The sequence below is a fragment of the Chrysemys picta genome, chromosome 10 (genome assembly GCF_011386835.1).
Source record: "Chrysemys picta bellii isolate R12L10 chromosome 10, ASM1138683v2, whole genome shotgun sequence".
Lineage (NCBI taxonomy): Eukaryota > Metazoa > Chordata > Testudines > Emydidae > Chrysemys > Chrysemys picta.
The window spans coordinates 29287558-29302809 of record NC_088800.1 but is presented as its reverse complement, the minus strand read 5'-3'; the positions used below and the strand labels follow the sequence as shown (position 1 = coordinate 29302809).

The 15252-nt window shown below is 36.9% G+C and overlaps 1 protein-coding gene across 8 annotated transcripts in view; it reads left to right on the top strand.

The window, feature by feature from the left end:
* The window catches only part of LRRC49 (leucine rich repeat containing 49), a 147207-nt gene that overhangs the window by 22220 nt on the left and 109735 nt on the right, over nt 1–15252 (top strand). For 5 of the 8 annotated variants that reach the window (XM_065559505.1, XM_065559502.1, XM_065559501.1 and 2 more), the window contains one exon: nt 12351–12427. In XM_065559505.1, coding sequence (XP_065415577.1) covers nt 12392–12427 — 36 coding nt within the window. In that variant the 5' untranslated portion in view covers nt 12351–12391. The remainder of the gene's footprint in view (nt 1–12350; nt 12428–15252) is intronic. The other 3 variants (XM_065559506.1, XM_005284968.5, XM_042853849.2) reach the window with 1 other exon arrangement.

Sequence of the window (15252 nt, the reverse complement as noted above, 5' to 3'; positions counted from 1 at the left end):
ATTCTAACTATAATATTTGTCTGCTGAAGCTTTAGGATTATATCTGATCTTGCCTGTGATCTTGCATGGGGCTTATACTTTTTTCTGGTTAGCTTCTGTCAGGACGGCATTCTGCTGAGTCTCTTGATGGTGTCTCTAGCCTCCGTGCCATGACAGAACACTGAACCATCACCCCTGAACTGGCTGAACACCAGCCTTAGTGCTTAAGCCTTTAGCCCCACCGCAGCCATGTCCCAGGCCCCTGATTGGCTGGACAGACAGCATTCTCATAGGATATCTGGGCTATATATCTATATATCTTCCCCAGCAGGAAGAGCAAGCTGTCTGAGCAACAGGCCATTGCCTTGCCTTGCTACTTTTGCATAAGTTTATCTTACTGCCTTGCTGCCTCATCTGACCCTGCCTGGCTGCCTTGCTGTGTTGCCTGACCTTGAGTTGTCAGCTCATTGCCTAAACTTGCTGACCCAGCCCCTTGGATTGGATCTCCTAACTAGGGACCTCTGTGAGAACTCTGACCAGTGCCCTGGACAGCCTCTGATACCTATTGACCTCTTGGCTGCCCACCACCTGTGCATACTTGACCATTGCTCTGGACTGCCACTAGCCCGCTTTGGCCATCGTGCATTACAGCTATGCTATGTGTTAACAGAGCAGAACATACCTTGCATATGCTAAAGCAGCAGATATTCAAGTACTGTATTTACTGTGCAATTCTCAATTCTAGAACCAAAACAAAACCAACCAATCAACAAAATTTCCTAGGAGTGAAAAATTGTTTTGTGATATGAATAGTTTGGCTGTCAAAAATCTTAATAGAAATCTTTAGGATGAAACTTCAGAGACCTAAACAAGTCTCTTGTGTATCAGGTTGGGGCTAAAATATATAAAATATATTATTTCATAAATAGGAAATTTTACTTATATATTCAAGATTGCACCTGTATAATACGTTTTAAAAAACATAAAATTACTTCAGGACATAATCAATCCTCAAAGGTCTTTAGAGTTCACAGTTTTAACTTTATGCCTCCAGCACATTTTACTGGTGAATAGTAGCCTAAATCATAGTTAAGGGTGAGCCTATCTTTCAACTTGCATTTGGGCCTTTTTCCTTCATGATGCTACTAGCTATGATTTCTGATACACTATTCATAATACACACAGCTGAGGGATGCTCGTCTGTGCAGAACATTGAGATTGAGTGTTCCTGCACTGAAGGATATACATGTTAGCATTTCTGATTGGCACTCCCTGTTCCACCTGGAAATTTAAGAGAGAGAGTGGAGGCCTTTTAATTAGGAAATGAGTAGGACTTCTGGATCATGGTCAGGGGAAGCAAACAGGGGGAGGGAGGCAGGGGACAGAGAAAAGGTTTAGAGCATCCCTTTAATAATATCCCACAGGAACAATATCCCATAGGAAATAAGGGCCATAACAAAAGAACGAATACATGACAAATATGTACTCATGTTGCTTAATGCACTACTGGATAATGATCAGATGCTACAGTGATGAGCTTGATATAAGAACTTGTACAGAACAGAATAGATGTGGATGGACAGAAAGTGCACATTTAAATCAAGCGAAAGAGATGTGGCAGATCTAAGCGGAGAATATGGCAAGAAAAATGGAGCAGGAAAAATAAATGGTCTGAAAGAGAAGACAGAATGGAGAAGACAGGTAGCAGATACAAGTATATCCCAATGGCATATCTATTATGAGGATTTTCTACTTTCCTCTGAAGCATTTGGTATTTGGTACTGACCCACCTGGACCTTTGTTCTGATCTAATATGGAAATTCCTGTATTCCTAAGTAGGATGAGCAAGAAACAAAGTAAAGACACAGAAATAAAGATACAGAAAATAAAGAAGGAAAAGAGAAACCTCAAAAATCAAAGGAAACCATGGAAAAGTGTGCTAAATTGTATAGAGACTGAAAATTGTGAAAAGAAGAGTCTAGAACAATGCAATGCAGGATCACAAATGACAAACAACATGGGGGAAAAAAGGACAAAGAGTAAGATAGTGGTGAGAGTGGGGGTCTGAATGTGGCATTCAGGACAGCGATTGATTATAAATGGGAAAAACGTATTTGATCGCTTTTTAAAAATATTTTTATGGTGTGTTGGCAAAATTTCAGGTTCTAGTAAAAGCAGACAAAAACCCTAGCCTTACTGAGGGTCTTGGAAGTCTGAGTTCTGTGTTTTGTTTTTTAGTTTCTTCTAAATCCTTAGCCACCAACTTCATGCTATTGCCCAATATTTTTTACATTTGGGAACTGCTGACATCTGTCCTTTGAGAACATGTATATAATATCAAGAGCGACACGAGCCTTTTGATTTTGCTTGTTACTGAAAAATACAATCAGATGGGAATTTATGTGGAAAACATTTGAGCTTTGTATAATATTTCTGAAAGCATATTGGGGAAAGGAGAAGAGCTAATTTTTTGACAATCTAAATTTATTGTAAATTACTCAAAGATCTAATGGAGCTGCAGAACGTCTTTTTGGCTTGTACAAGGGAAGCACAGTTTCTTCATCTTCTCTTTTTGAAGAACAGAAATCCTAGACTTTTTCTGAACTACAGCAGGTTTGTGGCATGTGCTAAATAAAACGGAATAAAAAAGAACCAGTTAGTAAGTACAGAAATATCATTTTAGCGTTTTTTGTTGTGAAGTGGAGGAAATCAAATCAGATTCTGACCACAGTTTTATCAGTTTAAATTGAAGTTGCTCTGTTTACAGTAGAGCCTCAGAGTTACGAACACGTCGGGAATGGAGGTTGTTTGCAATTCTGAAATGTTCATAACTTTGGACAAAAAGGTTATGGTTGTTCTTTCAAAAGTTTACAAATGAACAGTGACTTAATACAGCTTTGAAACTTTACTATGCAGAAGAAAAATGCTGTTTTTAACCATTTTAATTTAAATGAAATAAGCACAGAAAGTTTCCTTACCTTGTTAATTCTTTTTTTAAACTCACTCTTTATTTTTTTAGTAGTTTACATTTAACACAGTACTGTACTTTACTTTATTTGCTTTTTTGTTTTTGTATCTCTGCTGATGCCTGATTGCAAACTTCGGATTCCAAAAGGGGTGTGTGGTTGACTGGTCAGTTCGTAACTCTGGTGTTGGTAACTCTGAGGTTCTACTGTAAATTGAATTAGTTTACATCATTGTAACTGATAACAGATTCTGGCCCATCAGCATAGGAATGAATCTGTTTCAAAACTAACCCTAGAATGTCAGTTAATTTAAAGTATGTAAATATACAAATATGAAGATTTCAGTGGAGTAAATGCCTCTACAGTTTTAGGATTGTGAAGTTAAATTTCTTTCACTCTTAAGCACCGTACACATGGCTGGATATCAGGTTTCAGGAAAAGATTTAAGCTTGAGATCTTAACACTTTACTTTGCTTAGATGAGGCATGATATTTAGTGGGAATTCTCTGGATTAACTCTGAATTCTCCTAGGTATCAATTTCTGTACGCTGTTAGGTTCTCATTGTTAATGGCTTTTATCTGTGGGAGATGCTAGAAGTCATCTACTTCAGATCAATTCTTGTCTCAGATCTGGCATTCAGGTCAGGTCTTCTTTTGATTTTGGTCAAACCCGTTCAGGGAATACGAGGTGTTGGTTTTAAAGAAATTAATCACTTAGGGACTTCTTTATAAATCTTCTTTGGCACAGGAGTTTCCTCCCTGGTGCCTTGGACGCTGAACTACCTTTCACTGAAATAAGGTGAGAGTTACCAGTTTTCCCCAGTAGTTGTTCACTGTCGCTAACTGCCAAGCTTGCCAGTCTGTTACTTGTGTTTACCTCCTTTTGGATGGTACTATGTTGCGGGAATTCCTAGTTCTGACTCTTTCTTTCATCTCCTCTCTGAATCTTAAAGCTCTCTCTCCCCCCTTTGTCCCTTCAGCTCAAACCAAATCTCAGTTTCTCCTATGACATGGATACTTTTTCACTTTACTGATGAGGGTGGAATCTACATAAACATAAATCAGCTTAGTTTGAAAGGAATGAAAATAGAGAAGGGCCTTGGGTTATAAGCCACCAGGCACCATTCCAGGAAGTTTCCATGGAAACACTCATTAAAACAGGTGTCTTATCTGTCTTACCCTCATCTTCCCTTAGTGGTTTAAAAAAATTCAGAAAAACACATAGGAGCAACAAATTTAACTCTTTTCTTTCTGGAACTGGAATGGTTGTTTCAAGCAGAAGGCCTTCAATGATGTTATGAATACATTCACATGTACACCAGTTAAAAGGAGGTTTTTTACTTGTTCATACTTGGTTGAGCTATTTTATGTTTTATTTGTGAGATTATTAAATCTCACTAGGGTAAATTCATCATTGATATAACTCAACAAAGATGATGGGGCTAGGCCATAAAGAATAACACTGGCCTGTTATGTTTAGGCATCAGGTTTTATATTTTTTTCTCAAAAACTTTTTTTAACTTTGCAACAGTGGTAATAATACACACAATCAGGATATCAAATGTGATGAAACAGTCTGTCCAAAGTACAGTGCTTTTCTAAGAATATTACATGAAAACAAACAAAAAAAATTGTATTGACATCCAGGAACGCACAATACAAAACTAAAACTTAACCTAAACAAAAATTAGAACCCTGTCGCAAATATTTTTAAATAACCAAAAATTGGGCAAGCTGTCTACAGATTAACTTTTATATATTTTGGAGGAACATAGTAATGCTTGTGTATTGGCTAAAAATAAGAAGACTTTTTCCATTTTTATTAAGAAAAATAGTTGTTTTTAAAAAAAGTCAAAAGATTTAGTCTTAGAGAGTGAGTCCTTCATTTGTTCACATTAATTCAAGAATGGGACCCATCTGTTTAATAATCATGTATTAATTGCATGTAATATCAGTCAGTCTTTCCATAATAATTATATCCTACGTTTCAGTCAGCCAAAATGAGGTTGAGAGCATTTTGTTTTTTCCCAAAATAAGGCTGTCATGCCAAGGGGAAAGGTTGCCTTTCCTTCTTTGCTGGAATATATTTTCTCAGTAGGGTTTTCTCAACTGCAGGGTCCCAGGAAAACTCAACCTTTGTAATTTTTTTCTTAAACAAGAGGATACTTCTAGTCAAAAAGCTTGAGGAAACAATAACAGTCCCACTAAGTACATAAGTGTTCCACTTTTCCCACATTTATGCCAAAGTTTATTAAAGACTGCTCTATTTATGATTTTCTTTTAATATTAAGATGGGCCAAACCCTGAACTATGTTTCTGTATCCCTCCTCAGCTAAAACAGGACCGTTGCTGAACCATCCCAATTTTCATTTCTTTTTGCAAAAGATATAAGAGAAGAAGGTTCTGTAAAACCAAACCTATTCTATTTTTGTATAATGAACTTTCCATTCTTGCTGTCTTCTCCAGATGTTCACTCTTAACAGATGTTGAAAAGGAACTTGCAGAAAGCCAGTTTAGCCTCTAACATGCTCCAAGCATTGGCCATTTACTTTCTAAATACTCATTGGGTGCACATTGCTCCATCAAGTTCTGTTCCATTTTTTCCAGCTGTTGGCGTTCTTTGCATTTGCTTTAGTATTGTTCAATGTTTTCCTTTGTATTTAGCTTTTGTAAGAATAGTTTAATCTTAATTTTGTTAGGTTTTTTATTTTAAAGAGTTAAAGCTGATCTTGCCAAAACCAGCGTAGTGCCAAAAACAGTATTTCACTCTTCCGGAAAAAAGGTCTCATTTGGACCTTTTCTTTCTGTGCCTGAATTCTTTAAAAAGGTCAATATTAATTTTTCACTCAGTGTATAGGCCGGAAGAAAGTTTTTCTCTAGTTATTGCCAGAATCTAATCTACAGAACAAGCTAATGTGTGCCTCAGACTTCATTGCAGTAAGGTGGTAGTCACAAGTAAACTTAGCCACTTCTAATCTCATACCATCTATCTCCAGTCATCAAACTTTCCTTTTTTTTTAACTGCATATTAATTCATCATCTTAGAGTAGTAAATGTTGAAGACATTACAGAAGATATACATGCTCCAATTCTTACAGCCATCTTTTCTGGCTGTACTTTTTTACATGAAACTTTTATCAATATTTCCATAAAAGTTTCCTACTTTAAATGTACACATGAGCCCATGTAATCTTGTCATTGAAGATTGTCTCTAAAAGTAGTTTTAATATTTTGCACATTTCTCTGCTACAGATGAAGGTCTCTGGCTTTCTGCACACAAAGTAGGCTGTTAAATGGTCCCTTCCAGCCAGTTTAAATATTTCCTACAAGTAGTTCATCTTTGGATGGGAAGACAGTAAATAGACTGGATAGTGGATTGTCCCACTGGTTCATGGATTCTGCTGTGGTGGTAGGAAATAGAACCAGCAAGTAGCATAACTTTGCAAAAATATAGACCAAATCTTGAAACCTTTACTCATATGAGTACTCCTATCTAATCAATAGGCGTAGTTGTGTCACTAAAGGCTGTATGATGGGACCCGGTGTTTAAGTCATTCATATTGACCATCTCCAGCAAAAGGCTGCACTTTATCATTTGCATCGGAAGAATCATTAAGCAAATTTTAGGTGGTTTATCCACCTGATTACCAAGGAAGTGTTTTCTAATGTAAAAAAACCCCAAACCACTATAGAGTTGTCAGAATGTATTGTATTATTCCTATTTATTTGGGGGCCTTAGCTTTTTGCACTGTAGCATTAAATATTGTACTTATGAATTTTAAGCATGATGCCTAATACTACATAAAACAATCATTTTTTTAGAGTGCTATGAAAGGTCAAAGTTTCTGAATAGTAATAACATCAGAGTTAAATGGCTAGAAAGAACCCTTTTTTCACCTTGTTCTGTTTTTTCTAATTTGTTCTTGAAGAATAGTATATGGGATGTTTAATACAGTCTGCCAGTAGATGATGCTGTTGGCTATATAATAATGTATGGTGACTTGAGGTTGGAATCTCAGCAAACGGAACAGAATCAAAAAAAAAAAAAAGCCATAAAATAGTAGAACTCCTCAGGGCTCTGAGTTAGGTCTTGACAAGGAGTGAAATGTGCTCGAGAAGCGATGTTGCCAGCCACAGAAATCTTCTCCCTTTACTTTTCCTTTGACATCTTGTATTACTTACAAGAAGTCCAGTGATATTCAGTTTAATATTCTTAGTGCTTTTCTCACTAGAATCTCCCTTCCTACAAACTCTCAAATGCCTGCATCACTATTGGTTTCCTTGAGAAGGGACAGGATAAGCTCTTTGCCAGTAGTGTTCTGCTTCAACCAGTGGGGTTTTCGGTTTCCAGTTCCCCCCTCCTCAGAGGCTGAGCACTCTGGATCTGTATTACTATTGACAGCCAGAAAGAGAGTCAAGAGCATAGGTCCCTGACTTTTCTCCTGTTCCCCCAAAGTGGCAGTGTGCTGCATTGAAGCTAGACCAACAGGCCACCATTAGTTACAGTTTAATAGTACCCCTCTACCTTGATATAACGCTGTCCTCGAGAGCCAAAAAATCTTACCGCATTATAGGTGAAACCGCGTTATATTGAACTTGCTTTGATCCACCGGAGTGCGCAACCACCCCCACTCCCCGGAGCACTGCTTTACCGCGTTATATCCGAATTCATGTTATATCGGGTCGTGTTATATCGAGGTAGCGGTGTATATGTCATATTTTTTGTACTGAAGACTATAGATATAATTTGTCCTGTATATTTTCTTTTAATTAGCCTGAGCTGTAACACAGACTAAAACTGGTATAAATGCATCTTAGATTTATAATTGTTATTCTAAAATTAAGGAGTTTGTCTCTGTAATATGCCATTTGCTAAAACTGCAGTTTCAGGCAGTTTCTGTAATACTGTAGTCAGTGCATTTATTTAGTGTTTTAAGGCTGAATTAGGATGAGGATTTTGAACTGTTGCTTCAGATCTCATTACATTCTAGAGTAGACTAAGCAACAGGTTCCTTAGTGGCAAGTTTGGGGGTTGGTGAATTGAATATGTTTTTAACGGTAAATGAAAGAATATACTTGTTCAAAGCAGGCAAAATACCCTACAGTTAATGTCTAATTTTTTTTAAATAGTTTTGGCTTGGGGAGTAAAGTTCATGTGATGGCTGGAACTAGTGTTTTCTATCAAGTATTATATTTGTAATGGGTGAGTTGAGGCATGAGGCTGGAGATTGTAACATAGCAACTACAACAAAGGAGAAGGAAGCACTTAATCTTGCAGAACAAGAGACCATGGAAAATAAAGGGAGGGTAGATTAAAATAAAAACACCTAGTCTGGCAATAGACGGAAGATGTAAAAATTAGGATGTGTAGATGGTAAACCAAGGGGAGAAAGGAAAAGATAAGTCAGCAAGTTAACCTTTGTTCTCATATCAGCCACAGTGAAATGGATATGGATGCAAGCTGTTCACTTTCAAAGTGGTGTAAAATAAATTGGACAATAACACTGCTCTACAGCCAAAATGCTTCTGAAATAAATGTAGTCAAACTTTACTAATTCTGGGTCACTGAGAACGAAAATGATGCTTAAAATAGTTGATTGGCTCTAGTTTTCAAGATATGCTATTGGGTCAGTATATACGACCCTTGACTTGGGAATGGCGGAGGATAAGTGAGTTATAAAGGGAAGGGATCTCAATTTAAACCAGAAATGACTAAACTACATCTTTGACTGGATCTATGAATAAATCTATGACTGGGTTTGGACAGTACTTGCTTTTTAGGCAAAACAATGAATGAAGCAATCTGAAGCTGGTATTGCATCATACATGATCTGAATTGCATCATGTTATTCCTAGAAGTCATGGATGATGCAATCATAACGAAGCTTACTTCACGCTGCTGAACAAATTGCCCTATATCAGCTCTAGAAATCATACAGTGTCATGCTCTCTTATTTGTCAGTGTTTGATTTTGCGAAGGGACACATTTCTGTTTAGCCAAAGTGAGCAGAGATGCCTCGTACTTGTGTGAACAGTGCAGATAACTTCTGCTATGTTTGTGGTGAAGTGACTTTTGCATCCCAAAAGTGCAGTATAACCACTACGGTTAAGAAAGCCTATCCCCTTTATTTTGGCTGCAAAAGTGGAGATCAGGACAAGAGGTGGGCCCCACACATATGCTGCAACACTTGTGCAACTAATCTTCGCCAGTGGTTGAACAGGAAAAGGAAATCTCTGCCTTTTGCAGTGCCAATGATTTGGAGAGAGCCAACAGATCATACTAGCAATTGTTACTTCTGCATGGTGCCTCCAGTTGGGAAAGGTGTGTCAAAGAAGAAAAAGTGGACTGTGCATTATCCAAACATTCCATCAGCTATACTCCCAGTACCCCATGGAGAAGGACTGCCGGCTCCTGATGCACCAGAATCATTTTCACTTGAGTCAGACGAGGAAGAGGATGAAACTTCTGGTCCTGAACCATCAATGTCACAGGACCCACATTTTCTCCCATCCTCCTCCTCTGAACCACACCTCATAACACAAGATGAATTGAATGACCTTGTCAGGGATTTGGAACTACCCAAGAGTAAGGCAGAGCTGTTGGGCTCCAGACTACAGCAGTGGAATCTCCTGGCAGGTGATGTTAGGGTTTCTATGTTCCGTGACCGTCAAAAGGATCTTGTCCCATTCTTCTTCATGGAAGGTGATCTTGTAGCCTGCAACAACATCGATGGTGTGATGGCAGCCCTCAACATCGTTCACGATCCAGATGAGTGGAGACTGTTATTGATTCATCGAAGATGAGTCTTAAAGCTGTTTTAGTGCATAATGGCAATGTTTTGCCATCAATTCCAGTTGGTCATGCAGTCCATATGAAGGAAACCTATGACAACATGAAACAACTTTAGAGGTGCATACACTATGACCAACATCAGTGGCAGCTTTGTGGCGATTTGAAGGTTGTTACTCTCTTGCTTGGTCTGCAGACTGGATACACAAAGTACTGCTGTTTTCTCTGCGAATGGGATAGTCGGACTAGAGATTCCCACTACATCAAGAAAGATTGGCCACTCCGACAGTCATTGGAGCCTGGGAGGAAAAGTGTTCAGCATCCACCACTTGTTGAATCAAGGAAGATTTTGTTACCACCCTTACACATCAAGCTGGGTCTGATGAAGAACTTTGTCAAGGCCATTGACAAAACACAAGCAGCTTTCAAGTACCTCTGTGGAAAATTTCCAAGGTTAAGTGAAGCTAAGATAAAGGAAGGTGTCTTTGTTGGTCCTCAGATTCGTGAACTTCTTCGAGATGATGCATTTGACCATGCACTGCGTGGCAAGGAAAAGATGGCATGGAAAGCCTTCCAGTTAGTGGCAATAAATTTTCTCGGAAACAACAAGGCAGACAACTACAGGTTGTTGGTGGAAAACCTCCTCAAGGCATACAAAAGCCTTGGTTGCAACATATCACTAAAGATACATTTTTTGCACTCTCATCTAGTTTTTTTTCCCACCGAACTGCGGAGCAGTGAGCGACGAGCACGGCGAGCGATTTCACCAGGACATTGCAACAATGGAGAAATGCTATCAGGGCAAATGGAGCCCATCAATGCTTGCAGACTATTGCTGGACAGTGACAAGAGATGCTCCATTTAATGAATACAAGAGGCAAGCCAAGAAGCGCCGAGTAGACACTGACTAGGACTAAACTATGTACATAATAGTTTTTTGCCTTTTGTTTCATAATAAATTTGATTTATATAATCCTTTTGGTGATTTTTAAAGTGTTACATAAACAGGACAGGTCAAATATTATCATGTAAAGCAACCATAAACACATGAAAAGACCTAGGTTTACAATTTATGATTAAAACTCTACTATCTACACAATATACATAGACATAAAATGTAAAAACTTAAATATCTTAGAAACAGTAGCCAATCAGTTGTTTTAATTGTCAGATTTGAATTCAGCACATCAAAATACATAATAAATAGCACATTTTATCTCTGAAGCAGACGACTTCTCAAAAATTGTAGACCAGTGTAATTTTTGGTGCACCAAATTCTTTTGATATACTGGTAAATGCAGACCTGCTATAATAATGGAAGATCCATTTCCTAGGGCCTTTAATGTATGTGCAAAGGCTGTTTCACAACAAAGTGGGTCATTTGGGTAAACTTTATCTTTGATGCAACAGATTCAGATATTATTTTAGAATTGCAGAATTAAGGGTAAATGTAACAATCTCACAGAACTTCAACAGATGTAATTGTTTTTTTTAATTACTGTAAAAAGATGTACTGGCCTTTTAAGGTTTTATAGGTAGGTTAGCAATACTGTTCCAAGAACAGTACTTCTAGAACAGAGACATAGTCACTGAAGAAAAGGAAGTGGCCTCAGGAAAGCAGTCTGGGGTTTGGGGAAAAGAACCCATACTCCTAAATGCTTTTAAATCCTCCTCTTGATGTTCCTCATTCCAGCCTTAGACAGTTGGACACCACTCTGCATCACCTAAAGTGAAGGGTCTCTTGAGAGCTCAGAAACTTTATAAATTGGTTAAAGGATTGACTAGTTTCACTCTAGTTGATATAAATTTTGATATATTTATTTAAAATTAAAACACACAAAATAATTTTCTGGGAAAATGTAATTCTGCTTTGTGGGTAGAGCTTTATATATATATAAAAAAAACACTTAGGCTGTGTGTGTGCGCACACACACATATGTATGTACTCTACTCAAGTAAGTCCTAAGTATTATTTTAGCTTGTTGTCAAGAAAGCATCCTGTTGAGTGAAAATCAGACCTGTACTGCATATGTATTCCCATACTGAATGCTTGACAGACACCAAAAAGATAATACATGATTACATAGTTACAGGCCACACTTAGGGGAGAAAGTATATCAGAAAACTGTAATAGTGGCACTCAGTGACCCTCTTTTGTTATAATTATTTTGATTTACTAATTAAGTAGTGTTTCCCAGAATAACTGTTAAATTCATTTTGTAATTCCTATGAAGTAAGTTGGTTCTGGTGGTGACCTTTTGGCAGTCTCGTTTCTAACTTCCTAAAACGGTATTCCTCAAATAATCACAACAGATGTTGTTACATTACTTTTTATAGAGAAAGGCGCTATGTTTTTCTCTTTCCCAGTGGCAGTAGCATCCTGGTATTATGACTTTAGCCTTTACTCAACACCTGTATCATTGGGTTCCTAAAATGTCTTGAATGGGTATGGGCTATATACAGAAGTTTATTCATTTCAGTCAGTTGACCGTTATCCTCTTACTTTCTTATACTTGGTAGGAATAGATGATGAGCTAGATGTTTTTGTAGAAGAAATGTGAAAATACTTTAATCTAAAATGAAAAACAATTTTTGTCAACATTTAAACGTTTCAGAATAAAGAAAATCTCAAATCTGGAGAACTTGAAAAATCTTGATGTTTTGGATCTTCATGGAAATCAGGTACTGTACAGTAAGTACATCTGTTATTTTAAACCATTTGCAAATAACACTGATTTAGACATGTTGCATCTCCGATGTGGTTTCCTGTAATATTGTATTTATGAAGGAGGATTTAATAGTTTTGCAACTGCTTTTATTAGGGAATTCACAGAGATTTATAAATTAATCAAAGGGAGCATGATGTTATTTTGGATCTTGGTCTCTAATTTCTTATATTTACAGAAGTTTATGAAAAGTAAAAAAAAAAAAACTTACTAAATACTCATACAACTAAAAATAACAGGATCAGTCCAGTTAGAGCTATAACATACTCATCTAATGCAAAATAGCTGTGATGTAGCTAAAATAATATGCAGTCATTTTTATGGTAGAAGAATTAAAATGGTTACAGTAACTAATGAAATATTGCATCTGCTGTATCTCACTTTACAAATGACAAGGGTGACCAGATGTCCCATTTTTAAAGGGACAGTCCCGTTTTTTGGGACTTTTTCTTATATAGGCGCCTGTTATCCCCCACCCCGTCCCATTTTTTCAAAGTTGCTGTCTAGTCACCCTACAAATGACTCATTGCATAAAGTACAATAATTCAAAATCTGTACAGTGAGTAATACAGGGAGGCAGTATTGTCTGTGATTAGTGCAGTGGCTTGAGCTTTGGGAAATCTAGGATATGTTCCCAGGTTTGCCAAGAATATCCAATATGACGTGGGCAAATCACTTAACCTGTGAAGTATGCATCAGTTTCCCTGTCTCTAAAATAGGGATATGTAATCATCTTTGTATATTGCTTCTATTTACTTTGCACTTAGATAGCCTCTTCATCAAAGTATTATTATAATAGATATGTTTGAGAGAGAGAGGAAGGGGACTGTAAGGTTCTTAGTACTTTTTCTGATGTATCCAGTGGAAAGTGTGTAAGGATAAGTAAGTCAGATACAGTAATCTTTTGGAAAATGTAAAATATGTGATACAAAATGTTTAAATAGCTGAGCTGTTTAAAATAATCTGTGATTATCCTGAATATGTAAAATCAATGTGTGAATACTCTGGATTCTTGATCTGACAAGGCTGTGTACTGATGTTGCTCCTTATTGTGTTACTGCTGCACTTTGTAGAGAGTGGGGAATGGAAATACCTACATAAAAGCGTTTTAATGAACAATTTACGTATGTGAGAATATAATTGTTTCTTTGGATTAGCTTTTTTTATTGAACTTTTAGGAGTAGTAGTATGTGCTCAAATACACTGTGATGGGGCATTATAAAACATAGTCAGTGTCTACTTTTAGAGAGGGCCTAAATTTTTAGGGGATTGTGTGTTTGAGAACGACCAGTTATGCATCCATATCATTACTTGTATGTACTGTTATATACTTGCAGTAAATGCACATGCAAGTTAGGCATGCAAATGCACACACTTTTGTGGCTGCAAATACATGTACACTTTCTTGAAACTTTTGGTCTAGATCTGTAGCCTACGCTTTGATACAAAGAATTGTGCAGGCACAGGTGGTTATAAGCAAAAATGGAAATTCAGCCAGGGAAAATTATTAATGAAAGTATATTTAAAAAAAAACAAATAATACACAACTCTTTTAAATGTTCATCTAATCAGATTCTTTCATCAAATATATTTGTGAAATTCCCTTTAACTTCAGTAAGAGTTGTGCACGTGGTGCCTGATCCAGCTGCTGGTACATGAAGTCTATGCAGCTATGTGCAAATCTTGTCCCAGGAGTTGGAATACTGGAGAAATCGAGACTGAAGAGGTTAATGAGTGTTACTTTTCTAGTTGAGAAGGGCTAACAATGTCAATATGAGGCATATACATGGTTGGGACCTTCAAACGGTATATTTAGCTTGCTGCTGTTTTGCAAGGGCAGGATGTTTCTCATTGAATAGAAAGTATGCAAAGTGTAAAACTATATTACATTAACAAATTACATCTCCCTCCCTACCTACATCTGTTGGGGATAGGTGAGGTCTGATACTTTTGTAAATGTATTTGTCAATTTCACAAGGAAGCTATATGTTTAAAAATATTGTGTTTATCCATATTCCTTTAATTTTGTACGAATGCACACAGAAGAAGAGGGAGTTTTGCTTAAAGATCAATGGATACTTTTAAAACAAAAATGTTTATGATTATATAAACCATTATGTAAGAAAATAGGCAGATTTGCTATGACATGAAAAAGTGTAATTTTTCTAGTTCTTATTCTGTTATCTTTTTTGGAGTCCGTGGGTTTTTGTTTGTTCGTTTTGTTTTTATTAATGAACAAAGACTATGTATTTTTGTTCCACCTTGAGATTCTTGGGATCTTTCTTTAAGGTAGCCTTTGATTTTTATATTAGTATTGAAAATGTACAATTTCCAAACCAAACATGCCATAATAATCCCCTTTCAACCACAGAATTAAATTTTAGAACATTAAAAGAAAGTAATCCAGGACTCCGGAACATAGCAATTAAAATAACAAAACAGAAGGGTCCAAAGTCAAGTACTCCTGTATGATCCAAAATGAAATTTAGATTTTGAACATGCAATCTTTCCAGTAGGACTAAATACAATAATTGTTTTTGCTGTGTTGCAATCACTGATAACCTTGGCAAGTTGTCTTTTTAATGATGCAACATAGGTACAGAATTCCCTTTGTTGGCATAGCCTCTGTAACCACACCTTTAACAAAAAGCCACTTTGTCATCCAGTGGAGCTATAGAGAACCTGAACAAATTGGACCCATCAACAATATAAAACATTTATAGTATAATAACTAATATATTTGTCAAAACAGCTACATGACTATTATGGCATTGATCCTGCCACCCTTACT